The sequence below is a fragment of the Choristoneura fumiferana genome, unplaced genomic scaffold (assembly GCF_025370935.1).
Source record: "Choristoneura fumiferana unplaced genomic scaffold, NRCan_CFum_1 Sck3bRy_92;HRSCAF=276_pilon, whole genome shotgun sequence".
In the NCBI taxonomy this organism is placed as follows: Eukaryota; Metazoa; Arthropoda; class Insecta; order Lepidoptera; family Tortricidae; genus Choristoneura; species Choristoneura fumiferana.
In genome coordinates this window covers 2,434-22,407 of record NW_027413078.1, presented here as the reverse complement: position 1 = coordinate 22,407, position 19,974 = coordinate 2,434, and the positions used below count along the sequence as shown (strand labels likewise).

At 38.8% G+C, this 19,974-nt stretch overlaps 1 protein-coding gene and 1 long non-coding RNA gene across 2 annotated transcripts; both read right to left on the bottom strand.

The window, feature by feature from the left end:
* Positions 1-23: 23 nt before the first annotated feature.
* Positions 24-4,869, bottom strand: LOC141445261 (receptor-type tyrosine-protein phosphatase T-like). Its single transcript, XM_074111055.1, has 6 exons — positions 4,822-4,869; positions 3,942-4,079; positions 2,202-2,368; positions 1,445-1,580; positions 559-808; positions 24-97 (listed from the first exon to the last, which is right to left on the bottom strand). The coding sequence occupies exons 1-6, from the start codon at positions 4,867-4,869 to the stop codon at positions 24-26; spliced, it is 813 nt and encodes a 270-aa protein (XP_073967156.1).
* An 8,868-nt stretch (positions 4,870-13,737) lies between these two features.
* LOC141445263 (uncharacterized) lies at positions 13,738-19,671 on the bottom strand. Its single transcript, XR_012453307.1, has 2 exons — positions 14,482-19,671; positions 13,738-14,334 (listed from the first exon to the last, which is right to left on the bottom strand). It is a non-coding gene; the product is annotated as an uncharacterized lncRNA (long non-coding RNA).
* Positions 19,672-19,974: the final 303 nt, after the last annotated feature.

The window sequence follows — 19,974 nt, the reverse complement described above, 5'->3', positions numbered from 1 at the left end:
GAAATAGTTTAATACACTTACGTCTACGAACACAGCGTTGATATAATTCGTGAACTGTTGCCTTGAAATGACGTCAGATAGGGACGAAAGTTATCAGCTGCAACAAAACGGTTTTTTTAATAAGTGTACCTCATGTGCCTGTAAATGAAACCAAACTAGGTATGTTTTTAAACGAATTAATTGCCACTTTTATTTTATTTAATTTTAATATGATTGCAAACTAATGACAAAATACACTAGGTAATAAGATGAGAGAGGTAGGAGATAAGATGGCCTAGTGGTTTGATCTATGGCCTAAGCAGAGGATCGTTGGTGCAAACCCCGGCTCGCACCTCTGACTTTTTCGAAATTCATGTGCGAAATTACATTTGAATTTACCACGAGCTTTACGGCGAAGGAAAACATCGTGAGGAAGCCTGCACACACCATTGAATTCCTTCGGAGGAAGTTCTCAATCTGCACTGGGCCCGCGTGGGAACTACGGCCCAAGCCTTCTCATTCTAGGATGATGATGATCATAATAAAATTTAATTTACAATTAAATAAAATTTTACTCACGAGGAACAACTAAAACATCCCTGTTCTTCTCCCGATTGTCCCCTCTGTGGCCTCCCGCACAGTCCCCGATGGTGAACCTGGGGGTCTGCTTGCAAATCTGCTGGTACTCCCGCTGGTACTCATTGAGCTTGGTCACGAGCTCCCGTTGCGACTTCTGCTTCAGTCTTTGTGACAGTTCCGACACTGGGAACCAGGAGATACCGCATACCACGTGCTCTTCTAACGTGTCGTACACGAATTTGTATTGTTCCTAAAAACAAAATCGAAGTTTCTAACGGAACCCAGTGGATCTACTCCCTGACAATAACTGTATACTACACCTGAAAAGATTGGTTTTTGGAGTCTTTTTGTATTTTTTATTTCAACTTCGAATTTGTTGCTTTTACGGTCATCCCGTGAAATCCAATGAAAATACATACTGAAACATGGATTCACAGAAAAAACCCAGAAAAAGAGACCAGCGCTGGGAATCGAACCCAGGTCCTTAGCATTAGTGGCTAAAAAAGAAAAAAAACAGGCTGAAATGTGTGGTGCATGGGAGAAAATTTGTGTCTAGACTTTTGTCCAGTGGTGGTGTAGGGGTATGGCACGCAGCACGGAATACTGAGGACCTGGGTTCGATTCGAAGCGCTGGTCTCTTTTTCTGTTTTTTTTTCTGTGCATCCATGTGTCAGTACCTATGTATTTTCACTAGGTAGGTTCCGTACCTACCGCAAAGGAAAGAAACGAAAATATTCAGGTCAAACTTCAAAGTTAACGCAATCAAAAGCTACAAATTGTCGTAACAATAAATAGGTATGTCAAAACAATAGCACATCCTAAACAGGGACGAAACACAGGGTCAAAACTAACGCTCTTCATGTCATTTAAAGAAAATAATCCTTACCTCATTTTCTATAAGGCCTTTTCGTGATTGTCTGAGTTTCTTCAGAAACCCGAAAACATCAAAGCAGTCTTCTTCTTCAGCCAACTCGAGGTTGGCATCTATAGCTAAATATACTCCGGAACGCCCCCCTCCGTCGCTAAAATAAACATTGAAATCATTGATTATTTATAAGGACGCGTCGTGATGGCGGCAGAATTAGTCGCTGTGTAAGAAAAAGTCTTGAATGGAGTTTCATGTCATTAGAGCTTAAAAAAATAAACCCATAGAATTAATTGGTATCTACTTAAACCTACGTATCTACTTACGTACGGCAATAATTTTATAACTGATAAATTAAATTTTGGTAGAAAAATATCCTGTTTTTTTTCTTCGTTCTCAAATGTAGCAAAATTACCTTCCGTAAGCAGCTTCACCCGTAGACTTAAATGGCCAGATAGAAACTCTCCATAAAACTCTTTGTCGGGAGTTTCTATCAGCCAATATAATATTAGTTCGTAATTCCCAGTTTAGATCTGCAAGAATAGTCGTGCAAGTTGCATTACATTGTGGCGCTCGATTAACCATTACAAACTCATTGGCTTTACGGCCTCGCAATGTAGTGCAACTGCACGATTTTTCTTGCAGGTCTAAACCGGGCTTAACACATTTTGATAGACATTAAAAAGCCTGGTAACAGAAGAAAAAGTTGTTACGCCTATCTGTAGCCAGTTCTGTATAAAGAAGTATAATGGGTGTCTGTATAAGAATAAACACTTACTTGCAATGCACGACCATGGGCCCAGCGGCGGGGTTGGTCGCGAGCCGCCGGCCCACCACGGCACGCACGCGCCGCCGGAACTCCAGCAGCGCGTTGCTGAACGGGCACGTGTGAGAGTGCCACTGCGTGTAGTGGAACTGGAGGATGAACCGCTCTTCCACCACCACCTGAGTACCTCCAAATGCTTTAAGCCATATCAATGGAGACGCGATCTATCTAACACGTGAGTTACTGTTAGTCTGTCAAGCGAGTCATGTCCCTTGTAAAAGCCGGCATTTTCAAATGTGTATACGCTATAAACTAGAAGCCTACCTTAATTCGTGTGCCACAGTTATTAAAAAGACAGCTACATAAATTAAATTATCAATATCGTTGAGTCGACATCTGTAAGATTTTTGAAAATGCCGCCTTAATGCCCCTCGTAATGAAATTAACAGACAATAATGAAATTAATTAATTAATTAATTGCTTAACAATGAGATAGGTACAAATTCCACTATACTGATTGGTTGTGCAACTAACTAAATGCTGTAATTGATGAGACAGTCAGCAGGAACATCCTTAGTCTTAGATAATTTAGGACCCCGAAATTGACAGAAGAAGTTAATTGTACCTGACGCATTAAGAAAAAGTTCTTTGTTTACTTTTACAGTAAAAATCCTAGTCTCAGATATGTCGATCACATCAATATCACTATCAGCTTCCTTGTTAACTCATCCAATCACATAGAAATACAACTGCGACTATATTTCAGAACATAAAATTCTTCTCAAACGCCAAAAAAAAGCTAAATAAGTTACTCTCAAAGCGCTAAAAAGGACAATTACAGCGGGAGCGACAGTTTTAATGAAAAATCCCGACTCCGCCAAGCGATGAGCGAACCGTCGCGTCGTAGTTTAGTGGTGGAAAATATACGAGAACACGGAGTTCAGCGCCATAGAAAGCTTTGTTGCCGAAAGTTGCAGTTAAAATTGCTTTAACTTTAATCTGCGCTTTTGATTCATTTTGCTTCATCCATTTAAAAAAAAATGCCTTCAGCAAGTATCATTTGTTGATGTAGGCATCAGCACCATTTGACAAAGAAAGCAAATGTTTTTTTCGAATAAATAATAATTATATTCATATTGACATTAATATTTTTTGTATTCCTACTGACAACCATTTTTTTCTGTACTAAACCAGTTTGACATTAAAATATGTAACCTTAAACTATCAGACCTATCAGATAAATATTTGATATTTGTACCTATGTTGCATGTGCACAGAATATGCCTAACAGCAATTTGTATAACATCCATATGACGAGTATGTAACCATATTCTATGCCAATAAATCCTACTAAATAATATTATAAATGTGAAAGTTTGTGAAGATGTTTGGATGTTTGTTACTCAATCACGTCTAACCGCTGAACCGATTTAGATAAAATTAGGTTTACAGATATTTTGAGTCCTGGAGAAGGACATAGAATAGTTTTTTTCTCGGAAAATTGCATAGTTCCCGCGGAATAGCGATAACCGAATTCTACGCGGACGGAGTCGCGGGTAAGGGCTAGTAAATTATAATTATTTAAGCTTTTATATGTAGTATTATTCTGACCCACACTAACAATTTGAAAACATCATGTGAGGAATGATATAAATATAATTAGGTTACCAATTGTTGCGCGGAATTGTGGGGTACCACAAGGTAGTCTTTTCGGCTACGTCATATTGAGTTAGTGTACAATAAGATGCTTACGTTTTTTTCACTCTTGTAGAGTCTGAAAGTGCGTATATGGAAGTTAGCAAGCTCTTCTTCTTGCACGATGCCCACGCTGATGTCACCATACGTCTCGTCTTTTTCTTTGTTCGGAGGCCAATATTGAACGCACATCACCTGGCAAACAAACCAATAAATAAAGTTACAAACTACACATAAGTAATAACGCCGTTAGCAAGAAAATGTGAAACAATATTCTACACTTACAAGGGCCGTAAATTCAAGAGAAAACTAATAACACGAGGGAAAAACCTTTTAAACTTCAACGTGTTCCAATATTTTCTTATTTCTCAGCGTTTTACCGTTGTAACCTACGTCACGAGTATGCATCTAGTTTTATAGCCATTGAAAACTTCCAGCTCTTGACGTAACGTAGGTGGAAAATATTTTTCAAATTTCATGTCTGAGAGAGGGGCTCTATTATCACTCGCGGAACTGGCGTGGAAAATGCTAAAGCCAAGTGTCAAGCTAAAGAAAAAGTGCTTCGATAGACAGTAGTTAAGGTAAATTTTGTCTATAGTCTTTAATAGTTACGAGTAAAGTCTATACTAGGAAAAAAAGCCTAGCCTGATGGTTTGACTTCTGGCCTCTCTAGCAGAGGATTATTTGCTCCTCAGACCTTGACCTCTGAGTTTTACAAAATTTAAGATGATTAACCACAAGCTTTACAACGAAGGAAAACATCGTGAGGAAACTAGCAGAAACCTACGAAGCAATTCAATGGCGTTTGCGAAGTTTCTCATTTTAATAGGAGGCCTGTGCTTAGCAGCGGAACGATAATAGGCTGACATGATGCTGATGATTAGTTAACGAAGCATGACACCCTAATGCATTTACTGTCTTGTCATTAGCGGTATACAGCATCCGATGAGCACAGAATCTTAGCCATAAGGTTTGCTGCCTTCATATCCTCCAAATGTCCAAAGTAAAGAGAGATGGATAGTCAAAAGCTGTTAATTGAACTAAGTTCATGCAAGAAATAAATAGGACGAGTTGGATTGCAACTATTGAAAGTTTGTAAGTAGTGTACTTTTGAATGAGTACCGCATTACCCACTTGACGTTGATAGATATATTCACTAATTTCTAAAAAATACATCATGACACAAATAGCTGTTAAATGTAACAAATAAAATAGTATCCATTAATGTGGAATTAAAATTAAAATTTTAATATCAAATTCAGTAAAAAGAAACAACAATCAAATGAGTAGTGAAATAATGAAATTGTCAATATAAAAAAAAAAAAAAAATTGTTCACAAAATGTGAAAGGCCATATAATAATTTACGCAAATTAAATTTCTTTTCATTTAATTAAATTTCTATAGGTACATCCCTTCCTAACTTTATCTAATTTATCTATTGTAAAACTTTCTAAACAGCAATTATTTAATTTATTCTGGAATTTCGGAAACGGCTCTAACGATTTTGATGAAATTTAACGAGTGGTGGTTTTCGGGGTGAATGTTCGATCTTATGTACGCATGAGTATAAACTCCTTATTGTAACAAAAATAGAGAAACAAACACAATTGACAAATGTTGAGATACATCCACAAAGGCGAGCTTATCCATTTCAGGCTTTTATTTCTAGGAAACTCGGTATTGTTGAGCTTCCTGAGCTCGCTCAGGCATTCCTGTGCTGGACTCAGGAGCAAAACTCATTATTATTATTTTATTAACCTTATGCTCGAGGAAAAAGCAAAACTGACGAGCCGTTTTCCATTAACCTTATGCTCGCTACTTCACATTAGTTGCTTTCAGACTTTCGCTTTGTGAAATGCACAATCTGGTATCAAACTGGAGCAAAACTTAGCACTGAAAACGTGTTTCATGTGTCACGGTTCGTGGCGTAACTAACTAGTTTTGCAGTCGTAAAAGCTAGAAACGTTTGTTGAATTTAATTTAGGATACATGTGTTCGTTTATCTTAATGGTTAACAATAATTGTTTTTAATTCCCTAAATTTGAAGAGTAGTGGCGCAGTTCATTATTGCTCCTTTTTTGTAATTGATTGTTTTTATGAGTATGCATGACACACATTATTCCAGTAAAATCGTGCCTGTAGCGATACATTGCGGGGTCACAATCCAAACGAGTTACACAAGATCGATCGAGCACCGCAGTGTCATGCTACTGGAACGGTTTTACTGGAATAATGTGAACCGGGCATTACTGATTTTGTGTGCTTTTATCTACATTTTTAAACGGAAAAAACCATTTTCCTAGTATATATATATAGTGGCGCAGGCTGAAAATCAGCGATGCAAGTTTTTGCTTGCAGCTTATTTATGCTGAGCCTGAGCCCATTGCCACTTGCTTAAGTGTCCTAATTATTTTATTTTTGTAGTTGTGTCTTGTTTTCTGTGGCAATATTTATAATTTTCATAGCCTGTTATTAATGCATACAAGAGACCGGCGGCGCTGGGACCGATTATACTGTTCATTGCACTGTAGCATTGCTCACCGCACATAGTTGGTTAGCAACACGCGCAATGTATTACAAATCGGATTCTACATCGGAGGCCTACGTAGTTGAGTTGTAAATTGTTACCAATAGAGGTAACAAGAGGTAGAGGTGGTAGCGATTCGAGCAGATGGTGCACAAGAAACATACAATGGCGGATAAGCCGCGTAGCAAGAGTAGCAACACTTTCTGATCGTAAAAAAATATAAATTTTGATCATCATCATCATCAGCCGGAAGACGCTCCACTGCTGAACAGAGGCCTCCCCCTAAATACCACAAGTGAACGACAACTTGCCGCTTGCATTAAATTAGATAGAAGCGTTAAAAATTATTCAAACCAATGTACGTACAATACTACCACCACAAAACAAAACAAAACCTCTGCAATAGAAAGAAAAAGATAAGAAACTGTTATATTTGCTGTGACTTATTTTTCTAAAGTGTTTTTCAATAAAAAGACACGTCAAGATCGTTTACCTTCTTTCTAATGCTAAAAACGCAGCAGCTTAGGGCTCGTATTGTATGAGGCACAACACGCCAGCTAACGATTAAATAGTTAATATCGTAGGAAATACAGTTGCGGTGGTAAAGGCGAAGTTGCATTTAATATATAAAGCGCCGCTGTCTCTGGAGGGTAGGAGATAAGTTGACGTTTGGGCAGCTCGAAAGGAGTGCCTTGAACGTCGTAACCGCTGTAGTGGGACATACAATAGGAAACGGAGGTAAATGTTTGGCGGCCTAGTAGATGGAAACGCATCGCGTGGGCCACTGGAGACACAGTAGTTGGACTTGAGGCAGGAGGCGTATATGTAAGTTAGGCGCCGCGTGCATAGTATTACGCGTATAGTATAAAAGACTAGCTGTATGAAGAAGTGTAAGAAATTAACTGTAACCCTTTAGGCGGTTCTGTCTCCCTGGTAGTCGAAGACACAGTTAGAGACACAGAAGCTTGAATTGTAGAAACCCTTGGGCCAAGCTAGCTTGTAAATTAGCTCGTTGACAATAAGCCATTACGGCCGTAGATCCTTAGGTTTACGAAACACGGAGGCATCGTTGTCTCTGGAGTAATAGGAAATATAACTGAAGTTCAAGTAGCTCGAAACTAGATGCTTAGAACGCCACGGCCTGTGTAATAGTCCGTACGCTAGGAGATGGCGGAGGAGGCTTAAGCGTTTCTGGCTCTCGGAACACATAGTATGAGACGTCGATTTATAGTAGGGAACGTATATGTGCCGTAACACCGCTGCCTCATAACAATTTCGCAATAGTAATCAAGTCTAGCTGTTTGCAAAAGTGTAGGAGTTGCTTGTAACCCTTAAACGTTTCTGTCTCCCTGGAGTTGAAAACGCGGTTGTAGGCGCAAGGGCGCGAAGTGTAGAAAACTCTCGGGTCGCTACTGTCCCAGTAATAGCTTGTATGATAGGAAATGCAGTTGTTCCAGTAAAGCTCGAAGTTTACGAAACGCATGAGAACGCGTTGTCTATGAAAGAATAGGAAGTGTAGCTGTTGGTTAAGTAGCTCGAAACGCGATACTCTAAACGCCGCTGTCTCTGCAGTAGGACGAGTGCTAGAAATGAGGAATTTACTAAGCTCTCGGACGCCGGAAACGCATAGCACGAACGCCGGTGACGCAGCAGTAGTATGTATAACAGGAAGTGTAGGTTAGCGCCAGCGCTGCACACTGAATCGCCTGTAGTAGGAGTCTTAGCTGTGTACGTAAACGCCGGTATTACATAAAACCTCTTAAGCGGCTCTGTCTCCCTAGTAGTCTAAAACACAGGTATAGGCGCTGCAGTATGGATTGTGGAAAACCTTGAACAGCAGCTGTAGTTTAAACGCTTGTATGATAGGAAATGCAGTTGTTCCAGTAAAAGCTCGAAGTTTACGAAACGCATGAGACCCGTTGTCTATGAAAGAATAGGAAGTGTAGCTGTTGGTTAAGTAGCTCGAAACGCGATACTCGAAACGCCGCTGTCTCTGCAGTAGGACGAGTGCTAGGAAATGAAGGAATTTACTTAAGCTCTCCGGACGCCGGAAACGCATAGCACGAAACGCCGTTGGCGCTGCAGTAGTATGTGTAACAGGAAGTGTAGGTATACGCGCGGAGGCGCTGCCGCACGGAATCGCGCAATAGTAGGAGTCTTAGCTGTGTACGTAAACACCGGTATTACATAAAACTCTTAAGCGGCTCTGTCTCCTTAGTAACCTAAAACACAGGTGTAGGCGCAGTCGTATGAATTGTAGGAAAACCTTGAATAGCTACTGTAGTTGTAGACGCTTGGATGTTAGGAAGCGCAGTTGTAACCGTAGGAGCATAAAGCGCGCGAGATGCGCGAGACTTAGCTGAAGCGATATGCGGAAGGGCCCGAAATGCACGGAAACGAGGGAACGCAGGCGGCCGGAGGCGCAGCAATATTAAGAAAACCTCTTAACGGCGCTGGCGCCTTAGTAGCTGGGGAAACAGGAAGTGCTTATAGAGCAGGAAATGTAGGAGTGTTAGCAGTATTAGCAGGTGGGGTAGATGTAGTTATAGCAGGAATACACGCTGTCGCACAAAAAAACTATAAAAAGGGCTGCGGCTCGTAGGAACGGATAGTCAACTTTGGGTTCTTTCAAGTGCAGGTCGTTACGCTGCTGGGTAATTGATCTACATAGTAACTACGCGATTTTATTTGTATATAAGCTGGCGGGCTGGCAGTGTTAGGCCGATGTCGCTGGGGTTACCCACGCGTTTTGTTTCGGTCTTTTCGCTGTTAGTTCTCCAGGCTTCATTTTTGTGTTTGTGAATAGCTGGCGGGGTGGTAGCGGAGCCGATGTCGCTAGGGGAGTACCCATGCGTTTTGTTTCGGTTCCTTTGCTACTAGTCTTCCAGCTTAGTTCTTTATTCTGTGAGGTCTGATTTGAGCCTCGGGGTTGGATACCTTGCGGTGCTAACGAAAACCCCCGCTAGAATCTCCGCGGTCACCATTACCCAGGAACCAGGAACTGTGAGGTCAGATATGTATTTCTTTATCTTGTGCAACGAGTCATGTAAGTACGCCTTGTTAACTTTACTCATTTACTGTTGTGTGCTATATATATATATATATGTGTGCTTAGGGACTTAATAGAAAACATAAAAGAAAAAATACTTATTAAAATTTCTATGTCTGAGGTTGACACAATTATGGGATACCTACTAATAATTCCATTCAAAGAAAATTCTCGACATTTATGTGTTATATTTGGTCAAAGCTAGGCATGTAGCAAAGTTCTATTCTTGACAGGGGAACGCTAATCATGTACTGAGAGCCAGACTGAATAAATCGTAAATGTATAAACTATCTGCTATCGACAGATTCTTACAAAACAATAATATAATTAATTGCAGTATTCTTAAAGTGGGTAACTTATATTGTGTTTGACTGTACAGACGGGGAGACCATTACCTCCATCCAATAGATATTAAGTTGGTTGGTATTCTATTTCTCTAAGATAAATCCATAGTAGTGAATGACTACTTACCTGCATAGCAAAATATCTGCCTTTACTTGATAGATAAGAATACCCAAATTGAAATCTATAACCCGGTCTATAAACAGGTGGGAGGTAATAGGGGGGGACAATAATATACATATAATATATATATTAACCCCTTCTACATTAACCTCAAGCTTATAATTAATCGTTGAAATTGGTGATGTAGATTATTTCCAAATAAATCCTATAATCCTTCATGAGTATTCAATCAATTCAAATACAAGCTATAGTAAGAGTAAACCTAACACCTAGTGCATTAATATATTATAGCAAAGAAAATATATATTCATCTACAAACAACTCTCAAGCATTATCGCTTGTGATTATATACTTTACCTAGGTACAACATTTTAGCTTGCACTTGAGTCCAGAATTCCACCATTGTGGAACTAACAAAGCTAAAAATTAGAACTGGTAGGCGGATGAGAATTTGCTGTATACTATTGACTAACTAATCACTGGAATGTTGTTGTGAGCTTTTATTATTAAATAGAAATCATATAAATTCTTATGGTTAATTTATCAATTAAATAAACTATTTATAGCAAGAGTACTTTTGCCATACCATTATATTATAGGAAGGAAAACCCAAATGCTATTTCTAATTGACTTGTATATACCGACTTTATGAATTTTATCACCTGGTGGACACATAAGTATATTACCTATATACAACTTTATTATCCTGCATTTGAGCCCTAGAATGCTCTTTATTTACTTAACTAATCCATTTAATTCTGTGTGCTTATTTCCAATTGCTGAAGTAAAATGGAAAACTTATAATACCATATTCCTGTTCTACCTATCGCTCACACAATATCCTTATAGTGTGGGTAGTATTCTGTATATCCCCATTATACTATAGCAAAAGGAAACATTATCTTATTCTCATTTTGTTTGTGTTTTATCAAACTGTTTTCATTTGGCTTATTTTACTGTTTTTATTTTACACTGTGTTTTTACTAATCCTGTGTTCTTCCCTTCTTAGCATTTTAGAAATCTTGGTTTGTTATTATAGCTAGGTGTTTTAAAAGTCATGATTTTAATAAACTTCACAGACCTATATAATCACTAGGTTAATCTCCTTAAATCTTAGATATTTTACTATGTTCTACCATAAGCATTTATTAATGCGCTTTATTTCAGAATGTCATACCTTATAGCTATACTTGTTCCTCTCAAGTAATCATGGATACAACTTGCCCCTGTTCCCCTAACAGCATTCCATAACATACTACAGCATTCTATATTCCTAGTCAAATTAGTTATTTTCTAGTAATGTGTTCTTAGCTGCGTTATAGGTAGGTAGATAATTAGTTGTAGCTTAAATTCAGACCAACCAATCTTTACTTCTTCACTAAAAGTACCGTATGGGTTACCTAGGACGGACACAACGAAGGGTCAATCATTTTATTTAGGCACTAGACAACCACTAGACGATCACATGGCCAATTCACATCATCACGCTATCATATAGTAGGTTTCAGACATCTCAGTAGGACTCATAAGCTCTAGTTATATAGGTAGGCTGCACATAGGTAGGTCATAGCTTTGAGCTTAGGAGCTTTTGATTAAATTAACAGTTAGCTTTAGGTTAGCTTTTGAGTTTAGTAGAGTTTAGTAGAGTTAGATTAATTGATAGAAGGGAAAAGTTTTTATTTTATCGGGGGGGGGTTAGTTACAGTGATAATCCGTGACCAGGATATATAATATTTATAAGTTAAATTAGTTAGCAATAGGTTGAAAATTGGTGATTAATTAGAAAATGTAAGGATTTACTATAGAATTTACTAATATATATTCAACTGTTTATAGGTAGGTAAATAATTAGGTAGTCCTCTAGGTTAAACAGGGAATGCCCAGCGGTTGTATTCTCTACGAAAACAACCGTTTGGGCCAGTGTTGCCGTGGAATGGAAGTGAGAGTAAAGATTTGGTTTTATTTGTAGTTTTATCGTTCGAAATTATAATTTATAGGGCAGGTATATTAATATTGATAAAGGAAATAACATAATACACAATCGTAAAGTAGATTTTTACTTGAATTTTACATAATTGCTTAGAACTAAACCCTTTCACACACTACGGTTTTTGTCCGCTAACTAAGTTCCGTCACAGTGTTTTCCAATTTTATATGCATAATGAATAAGTTCCATCACTGTGTTTTCCAATTTTATCCACTTAAATCACTGCATGTCCGGTGTTCACTCATAGTTCATAGTTTATTACACTAATTTTACACAATTTTGCACTCCGTTATTCAGTCTTTTATCACATAGTTTATCACCTTATGTGTTTAACTTGGAGTAGGTAGGCATCGTCTGAGACGTAAACATAACAGTCGCTAGGTTATTTTGCACTAAATATTACTTAGATTACTTGAATTGCACATTGCATTGCTTGTCTTCTTTGGAATCGTTTCAAAAGTAACAATTAGGTCAATAATCTAGGTCAGTCAAGTCAAAGAAAATATAGGTAGGTAACCTGCAGGGCTACTGCGAGGTTCGTGGGTCCCGGTTCGTATCATTCGGTTCCTCTGACGCTTATAGTCTTTAATGCGCGAGCGAGCAGGACAGTGCTATACGGGCTTCGATGTTCGAGTTTCGGATTCGGAGTAGGCTCGCCGTCGTATAGACACAGTTGTTTGTTTTTAATAATCCATAGACTAGTAAGGGAAACAGAAAAGTAAAGGGCATACGGCCATACAGCCAAGTTGTAGTAAAGGATAAGTTTTCTGTCATTATTTTGTATGGTTTTAGCGTAAAAGTTGAAATTTAATTTCTGTGTTATTTATGTAATACAGGTACATTTTTATTGTCCATCATAGTCAAATCGAACTTAGTTTAGATAACAACATTTTTTGTTGCTCGGAGATATTGGATAACCCGAGTTTTTATAATGAATGTGTCGCGTTTGGTACAAAAGGTAATAATTATTATTCATAGGGTGCTACGTTTAGCTTATGTCTATTTTACTAAATAAAAATTAATCTGTTTATCTGTATAAAAATTCGTAACAAAAGGTATAGGTTAGGTAGGTACAGTCATCCAGTTTGGTTCATAGCCCGACACGAAACCGTCAGTTCAGTTGTATGTATGTATAAAGTACTCTGTGGGAACCGTGTCGTAATAATATTTAGCGTCATTCGATACACATTGCTTGAGAAAAATATAATTATTTATAAAAGGGTTCCATATGTAGGCCGGGAATCAAGTACAGTCAAGTACGAATTGTAGGTATGTGTATTCGAAATATAATTAATTTTACGTTCTAAATGATTAGAGGTACAATTGTATCGAATCGATAGGCATCAGTAAGTTGGTAAATTTAGGTTGTGTTGTTGTATTGTTGTGTTATTAGTTATTACTGAGGGTGATGTATGAGGTTAATTCACTCTGACTTAGGACAAGACGGTAAAATTAGTCATCATCATCATACTAGCCATATATGCGTTCCGCTGTTAGGCGCAGGCCTCCACTCGGACAGGGAGGGCTTTGGCGAGATTTCCACGAAAGCCCAGTCGTGCGGTTTAGTAGTTCAGCTATATTATGGTTTATAAGGTTGAAAAGTCGGGGGGGTGTAATAGTTTATTATATTATAAAGTTATATAGTCAGGGGGGTGTATACTTTAAATCTAAACCTTGACTTACCTATTTTATTTCAGTATTAATTTAACAGGGCAATTCGCTGTTAGGATAGTATTAGCGCACGGGAGGAACCTTTTATCAATTAGTTTGCAGGGATTTCTTTGGTAGGCATAAGGCTTGGGATGAATAAAAAGAGATGATGAATACAAAAGGTAAAAAGCCAAAACTTTATTCTTAAACACAAAATATGAACCACACTTTAGGCGGAATTATTAAAAAAAAGGGGGTGTGTCTTGTTCATAAAGAACAGCGGTAGGGTCCTTTTCGCTTAAAATCATAGGATTACGAGATCTGGAACAGTAATTCATTATTGTATAGTTGGCTTTCCAAAGAAAAAAAAGAGAGACCAATTCTAGTATAAACTGATTACAAACGCGGCAGCAGTGGCCGGATTGCAGAATAGGTATTTAAGAGAAAGCCAAGTTATGTGCCTGTTGATTTGCCAAAAGAATCTAACTTGATCATAATAGTATTTGATTACTGTAAATACCTCTAGCGATGAAGAAGAGATTTAATAATGCACAATAAACAAAATTACCCAATTTCATAATTGAATGCGATAGTGATTAAATTAATTACTTAACATGTATACATTTTATATGCTCCTAAGGGGCTTATCATAGAAAATTGAACAATTCTTCTTTGTCATATGCATATACAGTTGTTAATAAAGTCAGGCCAAGAACGGGTTGCAAGGGACATGCCTACCGCATACTCCATTTCCTCCATTATTAAAGTCACCTGTAACAAAAAAATGCAAACGGTCATTTAATTACAAATAAGCTCAAGACAGACAAAAGATATGAGGGGAGTAAACAACAATGAGTGAACAATAATGTATTAATAAAAATATATATACTAAATTATAAATGGTACAAGACAACTCACCCATTGGGTACGGGTCCTCTCTTGCTATTTTCAAGAATACACTTTTAAGCTTAGTGAGAACAAGCAGATGGTGGAACTTAGGAATGATAGGTTCTTGTTGGTCCTTACTTAATTAACTTCAAGGTTAAAATAACTCGGCCACAATGAAACAAACTCGAGCATGACAGTCAGGTGTTCAAAGGTATACTGAAGACGCTGTCTTTTACTTTACTTATACAGTACGTTTAGGTCATTATCCAAATTCGATTCATGAAGGTCTTATATGTCCCATGGTCTCCTTATTGTACAATTTATTTTCTCCGCAACATTATGAAACAACAAATCGTCGATATCAGTAGATGCAACATTCAACATTCGGGCTCCGGGTGTTGTTTTATACGCTGCAACAAAAACGCTGGGGCAGCTTTCGCCGCACAGTTACCACAGCAAAGTACATTTAATTTGAGTAATTTTGTTGTTAATTCAAGACAAATGAGAATATCACTCGAAATAAAAATAAATGACAGTCGCTTGACTTAATGCATTGGCGCTAAGTTTTTTTCTCACTACTACATATGTCCATAGACAAAATAGACGTAAAACGGTTGTGGGCCGCAAGATAATGAGAAGCAATATATATATAGCTAATGTTTAACGGAGAAATCTGCAAATTAATTGTGTTCATTAATTAAATTGGTAAAATCACAGCTAGGTGTTTTAAGATTAAATGCGAGCGAGGTATCGATTATCGACTACGTCAATGAGTCATCTCAACACCTAAAGTTCGTTTAGGGAGAGTACGCCGTCAGGTCCGATATCGGCATCGAACACCGCAGATCGGGCCCTGGAGCGAGTAAAATAAATATGTAAAATAATGATGCTAGATCGAAACCGACTAAATGTTGCGTTAAAAGGTTGAGATTTAAAATACTACCATACAGTTCATTCGCTTATCGACTTAGCATGCTGTGGATATGTTATTTACCTATCCATTCACCTAACAAAAGGGGAGAAATGACGACGCAACGTTTAAGGAAACTAGTACATCATACATTTTGAATTATAAAAAAAAGTAACAGTAATTGCTATTAGCTATAAAAGTAATAAAAATAATACGAGCGATACGAACAAAAGGGAGATATATGTAGTATGTTGTAATAGCTGGGTATAATAAATTAACTAGAATTAAAAGACTGCATAAACGGGGGGGTGTATTCTAACTTAGGCATTAATCCAAATCACTTGAACACGACTTGAATCAAACAAATTAAGGTTAGGATTCCGCAAAATTACTAACCATTTACGCTTATGTCGGATGGTGTGCGAACGAAAGGAATGGAGCGAAGTGGTCTTTGGTCCTCAAGTTGGTAGTAGCCGCTCAGTAACCTCGCAGTACACACCCGCGTTATTTAACATTTCGGATGGCCGCAAGCCAGAAATAAAACCTAAATAAAATCTAGCGAATGACCGGGATTACCAAAAATCGGTGGAAATATATTATTTGCTAATTAAATTAATCAGGAAAGATGTTAATAGCGATTATCAAAATTACGCTCTGGGCCTAAAACGGAACGTAGATGAATAACGTATGGAAACGGAACGGACCGGGTTGCGTTTTGATAGTCGTCCGGCAATATCTATAATCTTACAAAAAGAATAAGAAGGAAAACTAGGGTGTAAATTAGATGAAGAATTTTGAAATTATCGTAGAGTAGTCCGGGGTGCGTCATCAATGAAGTTGAGGAGGGCAAATATCTAAAGCGAACGAAGTTACTTGGAATTTCGTGTGTTGACACTCGTAGGAGCAGTAACAGAACGCAGTCAGATGGCAGATAATTTTGTGGGCTTTATAAGCTAGCAAGATATATTATTTGTTATGAACAATATTGGGTGGTTGCTTGTTACATAATCGAAGTGATGAAATATTAAGTCCCTTTCAACAACCTTAATTTTAACGTTGAAAACACTACATCTAAGTTATTCTTATGGACTGGTGGTTTGTTATAGCGCGTGTGAAAAAGAGGTTGAGGAAGGATGAGTAGAGTGTGTTTTGGTTTCATAATCATTTGACCTGACGAAAAAATAAGGGACTTAACATCATAACAATGTGAGAGGCTATAACAAGTCAACAGTTCTGTGGGCAACTATGATGGTTTATCGGCGCTTAACCTTTGATACAGCACTCGTCAAATGGATTTCTTGTGCAGAAGGTGATAGGTTAAGTCATCAATGACATCAGCGTTGAAGCTGGCGCCAGAAATTCATTACTATACGATTTCCACCCAAGCAGATGCTAAGGTGCTAATGCTAAATCGTCACTACACTACACATTCACCCAAAGGACTAGTGTCCATGGTGCTGGAGGGATGTTTAGGGTTAGACTGTTGATTAACGGATGTTTATGGCCCACGATGACGGATACCGTACTTTATGTACACTGATGCTTCGCGCTCAACCATCCAGCTTTGGAGGAGGGTATATTGGCGGCTCCATTTCCGGTCGACAGGCAGATGCAAGACTGGGGTGGAGGAGCTGATATAGTGCTATTAGAGCTGACTGTCTCACAACCAGTTCCTCTGTCCGACGCTCCCTCGTGGTGTGATGAATGATCCATAATCAAACTGTCGAAAAGTCTGAAGATTCCTCTAGTTACTTTGGTCAATACCTTTTGGCATAAATACTCACCACGCCACAACTTTCATTCATGGGAAGAGCGCTTATAAATTAAAAGTGATAATTAAGACTCATATATTTGTGAAAGGTTGTTGAAATGTTTTTTCCAGTTTAACAGTTTCCACTTACAAAAACATTTGGGGGTGATTGAAACGGAACAAGAGACACCTTGTACCGCTTCGTTCACAAATATATGAATAAATAAATAAATAAACATAAAATTAAATAACTACTGCAAAGTTCACAATGTATTAAATAAGCCTCTGCTGTTTACCATGTCTGGTCTCTATTATTCGGTTAATCGCTTAGCTATTTACCTAAATGATCACATTAAAAGAAAGGGTGACTATATTTAATCACAAGTGAATACATGGATTCAAATAAAATATAATATACTTGATGATAAAACAATAAAGCTCTTCGATTTTCACAGCTCCATACATTATTCAAACTTAGAACTAACCTTCGCTTCCATTCATCTTACGGTGTTAATATGACTATCTCATTACAACCTTTATGAACTTTATTTCCTTCGCGTTCTAACACTTTCATTAATAAAAATCGGTAGTTCTCCTATTAGGCGCTGCCTCCCTAGTGATTCATATTGTAAAATTTACCTTAAATGCATGGGATTTGGCCATAATCACAAACAAATTAAAAGCGGATAGAGAAGAAGGTATCGTGCGTCTCATGGTCTAACTCTTTTACATATTGTTTAGAATCAACTTTTACGTTTCATTCTTCATTCATTATTCAGAGTCGTTCACCTGTCTCGCTCTTACTCTTACAAACTCTATTTCTTTCGCACTCTGGCGACTCCATTCAAGCTGCAATATTCTTCTTTTATCGTTCGGAACTGACAGCCATATGTCTGTCTCATTCTGACCTTCGCGAGCTCTATTTCTATCACACTCGAATGACTTAGTAAAACCGCGTAGTACTCCTGTTAGGTGATGCGTTCCTGGTGATTTATACTGTGAAAGATCCGGCTGGAAGCGCGAACATGGAGGCATATAGGGCCCGGGAAAGTTGTAGTTCAAGTACTTGTATACTCCTTATGACTCCTGTTATCCTGGTAGTTAGTGAGGTAGGAAATCCAGCTAGGTGCTTAGCTCGAGGAGAGCGTTAAGCATAAGGAGATTGAGTTATATATGTGACGTCGTGAAATGTAGGAATATATGTAAACGCCGGGATCGCGAGAGAAACCGTTGACTTTGTAATAATTCTTGTGGCAGGGGGCGTCGCTGTCGCATAGTATTACGCTATTGTATAAAGACTGGCTGTATGTAGAAGTGTAGGAATTAACTGTAATCCTTTAGACGGTTCTGTGTCTCTGGTAGTTCAAGACATAGTTACATACGCAAGGGTTCGTAGTGTACGAAACATATGAACCGTGGATACCGTTTAAATAGCCCATGTGATAGGAGGCGCGGATAAACCCAGAAACCCTCAGGCCGCGGGTAACCCATTACGCGAATCGCCGCAGTATCAGTAATAGACTGAGCATTGGGAGATAGAGAAGTTGGTACTGATACCGCTGTCTTGTAAACACGCTTTATGGCTAAAAGTGGGGCTGTCTGACTAAACTTCGTAGACTCATGAATCGCGCTTCACGAGCCGTCACTATCTTTGTAGCAATACGTATAGTAGGAGATGGGGATGTGTACGTAGGCACCGTTATAGCTAGAGTGTCCTATAAAGCAGTAAGTCGAGGTGTATGTGTAGGTGTCGCTCCCGGATAAGACTCCTTAGGCGTTTCTGTCTCCCTAGTAGGATAAAGCGCAGTTAGATGAGCAAGGGCTCGTATTGTATGAGGCACAGGAACGGCAGCTAACGATTAAATAGTTAATATCGTAGGAAATACAGTTGCGGTGGTAAAGGCGTTAGTTGCATTTAATATATAAAGCGCCGCTGTCTCTGTAGGGGTAGGAGATGCAGTTGACGCTTGGGCAGCTCGAAATGGAGTGCCTTGAACGTCGTAACCGCTGTAGTGGGACATACAATAGGAAACGGAGGTAAATGTTTAGGCGGCCTAGTAGATGGAAACGCATCGCGTGGGCCACTGGAGACACAGTAGTTGGACTTGAGGCAGGAGGCGTATATGTATATGTAGGCGCCGCGGTCGCATAGTATTACGCTATAGTATAAAGACTAGCTGTATGAAGAAGTGTAGAAATTAACTGTAACCCTTTAGGCGGTTCTGTCTCCCTGGTAGTCGAAGACACAGTTAGAGACACAGAAGCTTGAATTGTAGGAAACCCTTGGGCCACAGCTAGCTTGTAAATAGCTCGTGTGACAGGAAAAGCCATTACGGCCGTAGAATCCTTAGGTTTACGAAACACGGGAGGCATCGTTGTCTCTGGAGTAATAGGAAATATAACTGAAGTTCAAGTAGCTCGAAACTCGATGCTTAGAACGCCACGGCCTGTGTAATAGTCCGTACGCTAGGAGATGGCGGAGGAGGCTTAAGCGTTTCTGGCTCTCGGAACACATAGTATGAGACGTCGATATAGTAGGGAACGTATATGTGCACGTAGACACCGCTGCCTCGTAACAATTCGCAATAGTATTAAGTCTAGCTGTTTGCCAAAGTGTAGGAATTGCTTGTAACCCCTTAAACGCTTCTGTCTCCCTGGTAGTTGAAAGCGCGGTTGTAGGCGCAAGGGCGCGAAGTGTAGAAAACTCTCGGGTCGCTACTGTCCCAGTAATAGCTTGTATGATAGGAAACGCAGTTGCTCCAGTAAAAGCTCGGAGTTTACGAAACGCATGAGACACCGTTGTCTTTGAAAGAATAGGAAGTGTAGCTATTGGTTAAGTAGCTCGAAACGCGATACTCTAAAC